General features: G+C 30.6%; 1 protein-coding gene across 1 annotated transcript; it reads left to right on the forward strand.

The window, feature by feature from the left end:
* The first annotated feature begins 1795 nt into the window (after positions 1 to 1795).
* Positions 1796 to 3108, forward strand: LOC114192385 (probable membrane-associated kinase regulator 4). The gene has a single exon (XM_028082091.1). The coding sequence runs from the start codon at positions 1889 to 1891 to the stop codon at positions 2930 to 2932; it is 1044 nt and encodes a 347-aa protein (XP_027937892.1). The 5' UTR covers positions 1796 to 1888; the 3' UTR covers positions 2933 to 3108.
* The last annotated feature ends 13051 nt before the right edge of the window (positions 3109 to 16159 follow it).

Genomic DNA, 16159 nt, shown 5'->3' on the forward strand with positions numbered 1-16159 from the left:
GTTTGAATCCCCAAATCCGTAATATAACACATGCGAAGAGCCAAAGGTGAAAAGATTAAAAATATCTTACATCTTGACCTGGTCAAATGAGCACATCACTTACCATGAAGGTGAATTATTGCCCATAAGCCATTTGAGAAAGAAACTTGAATGGGGCCTCCCACAGGGATGAATAATGTAGAATTGGTCAGTTATAGATTAGGCATAAAAAGGTAAACGAGAAAAACAAATTCCCTTCACGATTTTTTTTATCCTTATCGAATGTGCAAATTGCAGAACTCTTAACTTCTAGAAAAGAGAAAAAAAAAAAAAATGATGCCTTGGGGAGTCCATTGGCTAATGAACGAAGAAATTGACAAACCATGTTCCACTTACCTTTCAAGTCAAACATTTAACTTAACCATTACAAAGTTCATTCATTTTTATACTATAGTATCACACTGTAGTGTCTTACTTAACAATTATGCATTAAGGCCTCTCTCATACACGTATTGTGCCGGCCAAGTACCCTTAATCATGTCTAAGAAGATAAGGATATGTATGCAAGACAGGGATGTAGATTACTAGATTCATTTCATTGAGACCTCCCTATGTACCTGCTTCCTCATCAGATTCAATCTAGTATATAAATCATGCCATTCATACTTTCTTTGTCATGGAACCAATTGGAAGGTTTAGTGTGTTACATTGAAACTTTCAATAAAAACAAGGTCAGTGTCAACATCTTCCTTTGAGTTGCAGATTCTCTTCTTGTACTTTGATGTATCAAACTCAAATGGAACAGGACAATAGAAGAATGAATGTGTTCATCTAACACATGGCATGGACCAATTATGTTAACCACTAATTACGGATGATTCATAGAGACTGAATTTGAATGCTCATGTGAAGCTTAAGTGGAACTTTCCTTAGCTATCTACTCTAAAAGTTATTGTTAGAACTCAATAAACCAAACCAAATCTATCATGGGAAAGGTAAGAAGATTGAACTTGTGCACAAAGGAGAAATGGCAGAAAAGGGAAAAGAAAAAGAATAATGAAAGCAACCAGGGTACTTTCAAGGATCATCATTGCTCTCTTTTATTACTACTTTGACAGATATTGATGCAGATTGCAGCATCTCTTTCTACGGTGCATTCGTAGTGCCTTGGGGTATATACATAATGGAAGAAAAAAGAGATAAAAAATATAATGAGAAAACATTTTATGCATTGATCAAAGACATCTAATAAAAAATGGTTAAGCATAGAAAATTAATTGGTTTCATAGAATTTACTCAAAAGCCATGTTTAGATGATTTGGTATATGATTCTGTAAACAATTTTAAACTGGAAAAACACAATTATTAAACTTGGAGAAAAAAAAAATATAAAAATGAAATCCTTCATCCCATGACTACACCCACTGACCAACAATATCTCTGCATAACATAGGACCACAAATTTTGAATCCCCTTAGGACTTTTTCGAATATTCTGGATCATTCACTGTTATGCATGTTCTGGGAGCCAATATTTTTTTATACACTTGGATTCAAAAAAACGGGGGGAATTGTAAATTAGTAAGGAAAGATAAAATAATAGCTTCATTTCATGCTTGAAAAGTAGCATGCATATACATAAGTTAAAAGCACACAGTTTTTTTATTAACGTAGATGTATTTATTTGAAACTGTAGAAGAGTAAAGTGAAGACAAAGGTGATAAGATTAAAATGTTATAAATATAATAAAGAAATGAATAAAATATGTTTTGTATTTTGGCAACATCACCACTTTTTATAGAATACCCTGCCCTCTTTCCTTGCGGAAGCTCAATTTCCCATAGGCATCTATCTCCATACTCTGACAGACACCAATAGAGAAAACCATCATCACAACAGAGTCACATGAAATGGCCACAAAACAAGTTACTTTGGTTCATGTCGACGATGACTACATTGACATGGAACTGTGTTCCTCCCCCAACTTCTTCTCATACTCCCTCAGTTCTCCACCATCCAATAGAGAGTTTGAATTCCAGATGAGTGAGAAAGAGTCATCAACTTCTCCAGCAGATGATCTCTTCTACAAGGGAAAACTCCTTCCTCTTCACCTTCCCCCTCGTTTGCAAATGGTTCAAAAGCTCATAGAAAACTCCAATGCCAACTTTGAGTATGTGAAAACAGATTCGGCGTTGGAACGCAGAACTTTTCCCATCACCACTGAATCCAACATCTCACCTTCAGAATCACGCCGAGTTAGCAGTGATGTGATCCCAGCTGAATATCCACTTGGGTTGTTTTCTGACATGAACAACCTAATCGGTGATCTTCCCAAGAAGTCTTGGCCCAAGAAACTGAAACAGATGAAGCAGTTCTTGCTCGGTCAGAGACTCAAGGCCTCAAGAGCTTATCTGAAAACTTTGTTCAGCAAATCTGGTTGCTCAGACAAGTTCTGTGCCAGTGCTGCAAGCAACATGGGAGCAGAGAAAACACCATTCAAGTGCAAAGAGTGTCAGAACAAGTACATGAAGGTTGGTAGGAGAAGCCCATTTGAGAGTTTGTATGATAACAAGCAGCACCAGGTAACTTGTGCTGTGATGAAGACCCTTAAAAGAGAGATGCTTGAAGTTGAAGATGATTTCTGTGACCACAGGAGGTCTTTCTCTGGGGTTGCTCATCGACATTGTGCCACCAAGGCTTCATCTTTGTCCACATCTTCATCTGGGTCTTCTTCTTCATCTTCATCTTTTTCTCTCAGCTCAGCTGGGTACTATGATTTGCAACTTTTCAAGAGGAGCATCAGTGCAAATTATGAGTTGGAAAGTTCAGTCGAGGGAGCAATTGCTCATTGCAAACAGTCTCAGCAGCAGTGTAGTTCAAAGAATGGCTCAGATGATAGCAGGATTTGTTCTCAATTCGCTACAAAATTGCACTTGCTGGGAGTTAAAGAATAGCTATACTTTCCACCACAAGAATGTGTTAGCGCAAGTGAGTGTTGAGAAAACCTTGTAAGAGAAGAAATAGGCATTCTCATTTGAAATGCTGTTGCATTTTGGTGGAGTTTACTGTTTGAATGAATAGAGTGGGTTTTCCAGCATTAAGTTGTTCAAAAATAAAATAAGATTCTATACTTCTCTCTCTTATTCTTGTACTTATTGCATATACTTACCCAGATGTTGTAGAACTGAACACCTTAGCAGATGAGTAATTCGTTTGGCCAAAAGTTACTTTCGATTTTTCGAAAGAACTATGCTTATGACTAACGAGCAAGAATTCACCATGAAAAAGTTTCTACATTAGGCATTTACAAGAGTCTTCTCATTTTTACAAAAGGGAACACTGATGGAACAGGATTTACTCTATCGCATTTATATAGAAAACAACTTTCTAGTGAAAAAACTTGATTCACTTTTTGTTATTGTGGTTGATTTATATAATTCACGATATAATTTATAGATTATTTTTCTCTTCGTTGTACTCAGAACATAAACAACTAATACATTAATTATCCACGACTAATGGCTAATTCATTAAGTACTTACGACACTTAATTCATTTAAGTTTATTTTAAACAATTCAGGTTTTCTTTAGGATAAAGTTTTGTTATAATAATGTTAAAAGTGATAAATTATACACCTACACGAATCACGAACCTGTATACTTTCATACCTGTAACACGTATTTGGTATCCATGAATTATATACCCCATCCTCATCTTTGTTGTGAGATGGATTTGGATGGTAGAAAGATAGAGTAGAAGGAAAAAGGATATATATAAATACATAAAAATTGTAATAAGCAATATGATAAAAGAGAAAGTAAGGGATTTGAAAAAAATAAGGTATGATGGAGGTGGAATTATATATATTTTTATTATCCTATTTTTGAAGTTGGTCCAAACTTTTCGAGAACCTGGGCTCTATGGTCAATTTGGAGTATTTGGGACTTAACATACAAAAAGAAAACCTTCAGTCATAAAACCCAATTATGTGCTGTTAATTGACCATTTTTTTTTTTGTTTTATAATGTAAAAAGTAAGTCCTCTGTTCTGAAACTGACCCTTTTTCCCAAAATAGATTCCCAATGACTGCTTAAGATTATGTGCCATTATTCTTTCAGTGTTCAACAGATAACAAACAGATAGACTGTAGTAGTACTGTATAATTAAAAGTGATGAATGACATTTTTTATTCTCCCACTCTTTCTTTCTATGAAGTTGAAAAAGTAAAAGGTTGCGATGTCAATGAAAACTGACCTGGTTACTAACCAAAAAAATGTGGAAATCATGGTACCTTAATTTTCTCTATAAAGAAGAAAAAGCACAGAAAGTTCGGTGAAATAATATAAAAATGAAATGTCAGTGAAAACTGACCTTGTAACTAACAAAAAAAGCAAAGATTACAATCACAAACAGCCATTTGATGGGAGATAAGCTTAAACACAAACGGAATGGCTTTTATTTTTAAAATGTGAAAATCATGTTACATATGGTACCTGAAAGTTGTTGTTTGGCCACTATATACTTTATTGAGAACTGTCATGATTAGTATTAGTGAATTCCCAGCAAAGCAGCATGGTTGACTGAAGATCAAAGCACAACTAGCTAGTGCAATTATGTTTCCTTGTTGCAATTACCAAAGTACAGTAGTAACAGAAAATGATTATGATCACATAATACATATATAATAACAATTGTTCTCACTACTTTCATTCTCATCAAGTAAATAATTGTACCGAGAGATATAAAACTAACGAGATCTAAGTTCAGCTAAAATAAGATATTGAAATCGAAAATTTTAAAACAGTAAGTTTTGTTAGGTAAACTTAAATGTGTGTAATTGGAAGTTGTATATTAATTGTCTAGGAGATTGCAAAAGGTTGAGAGTGAATCTAGTATTGATTAAGCATGCAATATAGTTCATTAATTATGAGTTAGGTAGTGGTTATATTTAATAAATGTAGTTGAAGAGTCATGTTCAGAGGCCTATAAAAGAATCATGTAGTGCTTCATTGCAAAATACAACAAATCTGAATATAGAGAGTATTTATCTGGAGAGAGACTTGTTTGTCAACTCAAATAAGATATTGAAATCGAAAATTTTAAAATAGTAAGTTTATGGGTCTTAATTTTTTTTTCATTTTCACTTGATATAAGACTTAAACTTACACTTAAATTCTCAACACACTGTAATGTAATGGTCCCAAACTAAGGTAGGCAGCGTTGTGCATATATGTATTCTGAAACCTCATGATCGTATGCATATATGGTTAATTTAGGGTAGATGAAAATGTGTATTCTATAAGTGATATAAAAAACAAAACCTAGTGTACAGCTTTACAGACAGACATTAATCCTTACTAGGCGTGCACTTCTTCCTTTCACTTGATTTTGACTAAACATTAAAATACGCGTACATAGGCCAGAGGGTGGAATCACATGCCCCAAATTTTGAAGTTGCAAGTATACGTGGATGCTGTAGCGCACCAATTATACAAACACATAGAACAAACACAAAGAACAACCACTTCTTTTCCCCACCACCATTTTACTTTTTCTCTCTTCTGTCCATATCTCTAACTTCTCAGGGTTTACCTCATCTAATTAACCAAACCTGATTCCTATGGTTTTTGATTTTGGAAAGGCATTGTGCGTTATTTATGAGAATCCAATCCAGCGAATGAAGACGGAGTGTTTGGGGCACATGCAAAGACACATTGATATGTAGAGTAGCCTATGAATAAGACTGGACCCTTAGGAATAGAGGTGATGGATGTTAATGTTGTAGGGGCCTGTGGTAGGAGCATGTTGATTTGCAGCCTCTTCTTGGACTATTCTACACCTCTTCTTACTCCTTCTAACTAATCTTAATCTATTTTTGGGGCACTCTACAAATTTTCTCAAGCTAAACAAATCACTTTTAAATCTCCCACTCTATCAAAATGAAAATGATTTTTAAACAATTAAATTTTAACAATTGTCTTTAGTTAAAATAAAATCAGGCATCAAATCCATATATTTAAAAGGAAAAGGAAATCAAAATTAAAATGGCTAATTCTAAGTTGTTTTACCAAACTATTTTAAATAAAAATAATTAATAGTAATATGATAAAAAGTCATTAAAACTAATTTTACAGACTAAATTAATATATATATTATTGACTAAGTTATTTATTATTTTACAAATAAAAAATTATTAGTATCTAATATTATCTCTATTATAAATAAAATATTATAATTAATTTGTGAAATAAATTCTAAATTAATTTTTAATATTGACTACTGAGATTTGTTCTTTTGAATTAGTGTCTAAATTTAATAACAATAAGTAATTAAAACATGATTAACTAATGGTAAAGATCAATTTAGAATTTAATTCATAAATAAATTTAATATTTTTATTAATAATAGAGACTATTTTAAATATTAATAACATGTCTAAATTTTTAATAATTAGTTATTTTTTGTTCATAAAATATGTTTGTATTTAATAATTTTTTTAAATAATATCATTTTTGTGTGTAAAGTTTTGAAATTATATTGAAATCTTAGACGTGTTAGTCTATTATTCCATGGGAAATTTCTATATAAACACCATTAAAGTTTTCCGCTCTTACCTAACACCTAATAAAAGCTAAAACTTTAACTTTTGTAATTAGCTGCTTTTAAATTATTTTATATTTAAAAAAAAAATAGTTTTACTAGTATTGTGTATGCGTAGAGGAGAGTCTCCATCTATCATCACCCTTATTCTATTCAAGGGTAAGTCTAGTCGTTTGTTTAAAAAAAAAGAAAACAAAAACTTAAATATATGTTTTCACGCTTAACTTTGAGAGGAGTGCGAGTATGACTAGCTTTCCTTTTTAGAGTAAACTACATTCGTATTCTAGAAATTAAAAAAAAAATATATTACATTTTCTTATTTCATTTAAACCCCATCTCTTAAATTTTAAAATTATTACATTTATACTTTCTAATAAGAAATCATTATAATAGTTAAAAAAGAAATATATTTGTAATTTAAGAAAACCTTAGAATGTGACAATATAATATATATTAACTTTTTATTATATTATTATATGATAAACATTCATTGGGTTTACTAGAGTTCTTCTTTTGAATTATGATTTTTTTTTTATAATTTGAATTCGATATATAGATGAAAGAATATAAACACATATCTATTAATGTAATTGATAGGTTTTATTTTAAAATGTATGAAAAAGGTTAAAGACAATTGTTAATTACGTCTCACCAAATTTATCACTAACATTTATAATATATATATATATATATATATATATATATATATATATATATATCCAAATTATAAAAGTTCTCATTAAAAAACGTACAAAATATGTTACAACATAAAAACTCATTATAATCTTTTAGAAACCTTTTCACTTTTAATGGCATCTAGAATAATATGTATACTAAATATTATAGTAAAGTGATTTGTTGGCGTACAAAAAATGATTATAGCAATAACATATACAGACCCTAAACTCTACGTACTGTTCAAGAAAGTTCACTAGGATAGGGTGATCCGTTAGCGGTCTGATAGTGGGTGAAACAAAATGTTCAAAAAATCTCGCTAGGATAGGCTTTTCTTTTAAAAAAAAAATGGCTTTGATACCATGTTAGAAGTGAGTTTTAAGCCTAACTCAACAACACCAAACCAGCTTGTAAGATAAGGATTACACTTACTTATATATTGTGAATTGACCTTATCTCTAGTCGATGTGGGACTTCCTACAGTCACTTATCCAAGGGCAAACCTCATATATGTATAAATCATATACATGTATATAAGCGATTCATCGAAGATTCCTCACGCACGAAGGATCACCCAAAAAGGACATGTGTCGACATGCAAGCATCCTGATGTATCTCAACATGAACCATATTACCTATTCACAATGTATCACATTTTATACACCATATCATAAATGAAACATGTATCATAGAATAAATCATCATTGAAGAACCAACAATGATATAACATTATCATGATCTATTGCCACATGAGCAAGCTTTTATCACTTTAGCAACCTCATCGATATATACACAAGGTATCATCCATTTCTTGTGAATGACACCATGGTTGATTGAGTGAAATGTAATCCTAGAGCAACATCCTTCCAAGAATATCTTTACTCCAACACTTAGCTACTTCAAAGTGTTGGCCATAACGCTGAAGCGATAATGCTTCAAAAATATCTTACAAGTTCTAGGAGAGACTACTATTATAAGGTGCTTAAGCGCCCAAGCATGGCTCATGTACTAGCACACATTTAAGACGTGTACACCAACTTTTCCATGCAATATCAAAAAATTATAATAATTAGGAGATATACAAAATTCATGATGGTTTATTAATTGTTTAATTCAAATGAGTTATTTTATTTAAAAGTTTTTTATAATAGGTAAAGTGATTTATTATTTAATTTAAAGATTTGTTTTATTAGAAATAAGATTTGGTGAATAATTATTCAATTGAAAAGATATTGGATATTGTTATATATAATTATATATTGTTAGATATTATGAGATATTCTTGGAAATTATTATATATTATTATATAGTTATATATTATGAGATATCCTTACATATTGTTAGTTCTAATGAGATATTATTGGATATTGTTATATATTATTATATATAGTTAGAAATTACGAGACATCCTTAAATATTGTTAGACATTATGAGATATTCTTATATATTTTTATATATCATTGTTAGATATTAATAAATGGGAATAAAATGATGCATTTCCCTTAGAGATGTTAGGTTTATAGATATAGGACGACAATGATTAGGGGAGGAACTTTAATACACTAGTGCAGAAAACATATTTTATGACAAGTAAAAAGGACCTATTATGATAGGTATTCTGGCGTCATAGTTTTAGGAGTTATAGAAAATGCGTTCTTTCTATGACATCGCGAAAACCTATCATAGTAAGTCCAATTTATTATGAGAGGTATACTTGGACCAATCATAGTAAGTTTAAAGTAACTATGACAATTCATAAGTTAGATTTTCTTTTTATATTTTGTTTGGTTTTATCATTTTCATCTCTATTCAATTCATCTGCATATCACCAGAACAAACAATTCTCAAGTAAATCAATTCTATATAGTTAAGTTATCCAACAAACTTTAAAACATGAAATTGTATACATAAACCTACAATACTCTTACAAATATTCTCCAAAAGATTGCACAATACTATAAGCCTAAGATTTCTAAAAGTTATCAGCAACACTCAAAAGGAAGAAAGGAAGACCACTTGGTTATAATTTCTTCCATCTCTCTATCTTCTAATTGGAATGAATCATTGAACAACTACAACAAAAATAATAAAGTTAAATAGTATAAGTATTTGAATTATCTACAACTAGCACATCTTCATATAAAACACAAAGAATGTATCTCTATTATGAATCCAATGTCTATGCATATGTATCAATTCATCCGGTAATAGTTGACCATACTAGTTAGATGTTTCAGATACAATTGTAATAAAAGAAATTAATTATGTAAGGCAAAATAGGATTATTACCTAATAAAGTGATGGTAGGAAAAACCTAAAAATGTAGTAATGTGTTTTAAAAATATTAACTTTAAGGATTTCAATTGTTTCTAAGATTAAATTTCAGCTATAATAGCTGAAATTTGTTAAGGTTTTTTCTTAAGAATTAAGCTGTTTTTTATGAGTGTGATTTTATTCCTCATCACTTTTTTTCCTTTCAACTTCATACATGCTCCTTTTACATAAAAGTTGATATCTTTGTTCCAAACAGATTTAATTTTCTTAAAACTATTTATGAACAAATGTAGTCCAGAGAAAACTTATTATGAATTCTTATTGTTATGGTATCGTAGCATGCGGAAGGAAGCACAAGATCGTGACAATTGGAAATTAAAGAGAAGTAAGTAAGAGAGCAAGAGAAATAACACACAAGAATTTACGTGGAAAACCTCTTTTAAATGTAAGAGGAAAAACCACAGGATGATAACGAACAAAGTTCCACTATGAAAAGAAGAGTACAAAGCTCGTGAATGGGAACAAGAATCCTCACCAAAATACACTCAAGTGTATATTACAAAGTGTGTCTCTCTAAATGCTTTTCTATATATTCTTTTTCAAGTCATGGAGATGTTATTTATAGGCTTCAAAATTGAACCAATTAATAAGTTGTATGAAAAGTCTTTAGAAATTGCACTCATAAATAGGCCATATGAAAAGTCTTCAAAACTTAACTAGTAAATATGTCATATGAAGAGTCTTCAAAACTTAAGCAAAGTAATGATTAATAATTAGTGCTTAAGTAACGTATGATATTAGAAATTGAATGAAAACCACATATTCTAACACTTATTATGATTGATTATAAAAAAATTTAAGGCTTAAATAGTCATTTGGTCGTAGTTTTGGTCAAGTTTTTTCACTTTGGTCCTATTTTTTAAATTGTTTTCATTTTGGTCCTACCTTTTGTTAATTTCTTTCAATTAAATCATTTTTCTTAACTCCGTCTAAATAGTTAACGAAATAGTGGCCAGTGTGGTTCGTTTATGTGATGTGGAACACTGCTCAATGACGTGTCTATTATTTTACTGTGTTGGCATTTTAATTTTAATTACAGAGTTTGGGGTTTATAATTGGCAGAATTGGGTTTAGGGATTTATTCGTGGAATTGGGGATTTGTTTTCAATTGTGGATTTGAGATCAATTGTTGCCATCAACTATTGACACTGATCTTTGAAGATTTGTTCGTAGATTATGGTTAATCATTACTAGTTGTGGGGGGGTGTGGTTCATCTTCACAAACCTACCATTGTTCAAAATCAAGACGGTAATTAGGAAAGCCTTGTGCAACTATAACTTCGCCTATTTTATTATTGATTTGGCATTTGAATGCAAGTTGTTCGCTTATGTTTAGATTGATTGCTCGTTCAGATATGATATTCAACGGATCCAAATAGAGATCAAAGCTAGTCAGAGAATGAGAACCCTTTTCGATTGTAAAAGAGTATGAAAATAAATAAACGAATCAACGTGAGAGAGAATGCGAACAGGATACTGGAGATTTACCTTGAAATAAGTTATTTTAATGTAGATTACATCAATATATTTGGCATACTATATGTAAAGCATGAGTGACGATCATTTGGATTCTTGAATGTAGATGGTTAGGACTCTCTAGGTATAGAAAGAAAACATTCAATTCAGATGGCAGCAATTGATCTCAAATCCCAATTGGAAAGAAATCCCCAATTCGATGAACAAATCCCCAATTCCACGAACAAATCCCTAATCCCAATTCTGCCAATTATAAATCCTAAACTCTGTAATTAAAATTAAAATTCTAGCACAGTAAAATAACAGACACGTCACTGAACAGTGTTCCACGTCACATAAATGAACCACACTGGCCACTGTTCCGTTAACTATTTAGACGGAGTTAAGAAAAAAGATTTAATTGAAAGAAATTAACGAAAGGTAGGACCAAATTGAAAAGAATTTCAAAAGGAAGACCAAAGTGAAAAAACTTGATCAAAACTAGGACCAAATGACTATTTAAGCTAAAATTTAATTTCACAATTATCCTATACCATTGAAAAGTTTATTTGGTTGCGATTACCCCTTACTGCGTTAGTAGCAACCTCATTTTGAAGTTGTCTTATTGCAACATTTAGGGTGATGACTACTGATATGGCTAAAGTAGAATATATATATATATATATATAAATATATATCATATATATATATATATATATATATATATATATATATATATATAAGTGAGATTTAAACACCTTAAATGTTCATTTTGAAATATTAATTTAAACCCAAACCAACATTCTAAGATGGTAATTGTTACATTTACATAAATAAGGATCATATCTTTATAATTACATATATTAGGATCATATTTTTATAATATCTTTGTAACAAAGAATATCATTTGATATCATTAAATCTATAACAAGTGCTAATGGTATAAAACAACAAACAAGTAAATGTAAATATTAACTAAGCAGAGTTAAGAGAAAAAGTTGTCAAATTACCTTATTTTCGTTCACTAAGTTCCATAATATGGAATCTACAGATGCAAAACCAGCGGCATAGCTGCTTAACAATATACACAAGACTTGTTATCCATAGAAACATACTCAATCAAATCCAATTCTTTAACTTGTTTCATTCTCGTAATTTGCAAATTATGCATTTCTTTTTCATATTCCAGATATCATATTGCTTTCCTCCTTGCACATATTGTTTCACCACAACATAACTCCATTCTACACTAGATATGCCCACACACAAATTCCAAAACCTATGCAAAAAAAGCAAAACGAAAAAGCGAACATTAAATTCAAAATTGGAGGAGAAAAAACCAAGTCTTGCTGGGAAAGTGGAAGCCACGCGACTATCATCAACAATGCTCAAACCCATCCACAGTTTCAAGCGACAACGTGGTGGATGGTACAACGTCATTGGTCGGGATTGGTGCATCAACGTTGGCGAATGAAGAAGCTCCGGTTGTGACCAATAGGTCTTGCGGTGTTTATGAGTGGAGCACGGTGGCGACGAAAGAAGTCGTGGTGGCTGGCAAGCGAACATGCAACAATAGTTACGGAGGCAAGAAACCCTCACGCGGGAGAGATAAATAAAAAGAGGAAGGCGTTGTCAGCGTTGGCGTGGCTTCAAGTAGTTGTCGACGTCATCGTTGGTGGTTGGGAGTTGCAACACGGATGTCTTTGTGGATGTATGGTTTGCATGAGAAAAGAGAGATTGAAAACCCTAGCGCCATTAGTCTCACGTGAGGTTCTGTCGTCGGTGCTGATTGCAAGTGTGACGGAGATGGATTGGAGATTTGGGATTACTACACGAGAATGGATTATTGTAGCACGCACAAAATAGATTAGGGATTGTTGTTGCGATAATGGAAAGCCAACAATGAGGCTACGCGAACGACGAGGGCACCCGAGGGATTGCTGTTGTTGCGAGTGAAGAAGAAGACGTAAGAATGGAAGACGTGGGCAGATGATGGAAGATGAGAACACCAGAGGATAAAATTGAGGGTGGACTGCTTGCCAGAATGCGAAAAAGAGGGATTAAAACTTACTATGACAAATATTTGAACAATTAATATAATAATTTTTCATTATAATTAATTTTGTGTCACTATATTTCATTTACTATGACTGGTGTAGGTCACCTTGTCATAATAAATCTACCCTCTTTACTTATTATGTTAGGTAGTGTTTTACCTGTCATAATAATTTTTTTTATAATTACATTTATACCACCACGTTTCATTTATTATGATAGGTTCATTGTATCTGTCATAATAAATTTATGTTTTTTACTTATTATGTTAGATTTCCTTTTATCTGTCATAATAATTATTATTATGATAGATGAGACTATATCCGTCATAATAATTCGTCATAGATTCATCTTTTCCATTAGTGATAGAAAGCTGACAAAGTCAAGGAAAAAGGTGGAATGTTTTAAATGGTGGGTTTCGTAGGGGAAAAAGAAAGAAGTTAAAAGTAATAGGAAGAGGAAGTTAACATTCTTGTTTTCTTTCTTGTCATTTTGCTTGTTGACTTTGGAAGTGAAAAGTAAAAGGTAGAGGAAGCTAATATTCTTGTTTTCTTTCTTGCCATTTTGTTTGTTGACTTTGTTTCTTGTTTTTTTGTTTGTATAAGTGTGGATATGATGACGTTGGGTTTTCGGTGGTTTTGTATGTTACTATGTTCATTTTTATCAATGTATATATGACTATGTATGTGAGGTATGGTTATATGAATAATGTGTTGTGCATGTGGACTCTAGTGAAGAGTTATGAGTATGATACTCTTTAACTATTTATACATTTTGTATAAAAAAATAGAATGCAATAATATAAAATGTTTTTATTTGGATTAGTAGTCATACTTTCAAAAATATTCATGCATATATTAAGAATTATCATAATAAAAACTAGTGACGTATCTTCAACTAATATCTTGGGGTTGCCAAAATTTTGGTTGAATTACTTTTTTAGTCCATTTTTTAGTCTAAAAATGTCAAGTTGATTTTTTCTAGGTTTTTTTTAGTCTCAATTTGGTCCCGATTTTTAAAAATTGATGCAATTTGATCATTTTTGTTAAATTTTTTGAAGTGAAGCAAGTATTTTTCATCAAAATTGACACTAGGATTATATCAGTTACACTAACAAAGCAAATCATCCTCATTCACAACTTCAATTTTGATGAAAAACATTGATTTGATTCAAGAAATTTAACAAAAATTGACAAAATTGCATCCTTTTTTCAACAATCAGAATTAAATTAAGACTAAAAAACACTGAAAGAACAACATGATATTTTTGAATGAAAAAGTAATTTTAATTTTTTTATATAAATAGTAAAACATTGTATTTAATTTTTTTATGATAATAAAAAAAAGAAAACTATAATTATTGTTATTATTATAATTATAAAATTAAATATAAGTAACTTTGTACAGTTTATAATAATTAATTTTCATTTATAATAATTAATTTTTTAAAATATAATCAAATAAAAAAATTGTGAAATTAAAAAAATCACTAAAAGATAATGTTAATAAAATAATTATTTTTATTTCAAAAACATTTAAAAGGTAAAATTTAAATTAAATATAAAAAAATTCTTTATATATAGATATAAATATTTAAATTTTTTTAGAATATTAAATATGTAAAATATATTCAAAATATTTAATTTTTAAAAAATATATTTAAAATTATATAAATCTGGAAAAAAAAATTGGGGAGACCATGGCCCCCTTTAGTCATTACTATGTTCCGTCATTGATAAACACACAACACAACCAAATACAAGACTTAACTAACAATAAATATTTATATCCTTCTATAGTTAAAGATAACAACATATCACACTATCATATCATCCAAAAAAACTTATGATTAAATTATATTTTATGCATAAATAATTATTGAAATCGTCAATTATTTTTCATATGACAAAAAAGTAATTTAATATCTTTTATAATATTTATATTAAATAAGTCACATCAGAGACTAACATCTGACCCATAAGAAATAATACTACTAAGTGTTTAGGTCAAGGTAGTTCCTTACACCTACTATTCAAAGTCAGATGTAAAACCCCTTTTCAACATCTCACTTCCTCATAACTTAATCTATATTATTTAAATTATTAGAGATTAGGATAACTATTTTTCTCAATGGGTTCATTTACTTGATACTCGACTCACAACTAGGTTGGAATATCATCCCAAATATTTAGCTTTTCTCATCAAATCACAACATATTATACAATTTCATACAATCATTCCATTGTTAAAAGAAACATCAATCAATGACAAACTTATCAACTTCTTAAATTAAAGAAAGCACCGATCATCATCTCTTTATTGCTTTAGTGAGACAATTTTGGTGAAGAAATCTAACTCACCAAAACAATGGTAAAGTTATTGGTTATTCTTTGCTCTGGTTGTGATCCCACTACATAAGCAATATGCAATATCACTTGAGCAACTTAAGTATTGCATGAGCAATATGGCTCCAAAGGTGATGTGAGTTATTAATCCCTTTCACTTGGGCATTAAAAAATTGCATTTGAACAAAGGGGATTACCAAAGTTACTAACTTCTGTTGCTTAAGAAATGGAAGCTCCAAAAAGGAGAGAAAACGTATTGAAATATTGTCAATACAACATTGTGAAGTGATATTCGGTTGAGCGAAATCATTGAAAATCCTTCACTGTGTGAAATGAACCCTGCGAGTGTTATTGTAACTCTCTTACGTGAGAGATCAATTGATTTTAATTGTGAGTTCTTGATATCATCAAGAGATTGATACAAAATACATGGAGAAGTTAAACTCGTTGTAACTTAGAGATGTTTGTACTCGTATTCTTGAAGAGCATAAACTCTTACCTAGAGAGGAGTGACTCGTTTTAACTTGGAGAGTTTCTCATTACTAGTCAAATGTTTTGACAAGTAAATTTTTTAAGCATGTGGCTTAATAGAATAGATGTAGCCTCATGTGGAGGTGAACCAATATAAATTCTTGTGTGTATTCTTCTTTTCCCTACTTCTTACTTTAGTTATATTTATTGTAATATGTTTGCGAGACGAAATCTTCAAATATGTA

The sequence above is a fragment of the Vigna unguiculata genome, chromosome 7 (assembly GCF_004118075.2).
Source record: "Vigna unguiculata cultivar IT97K-499-35 chromosome 7, ASM411807v1, whole genome shotgun sequence".
Lineage (NCBI taxonomy): Eukaryota > Viridiplantae > Streptophyta > Magnoliopsida > Fabales > Fabaceae > Vigna > Vigna unguiculata.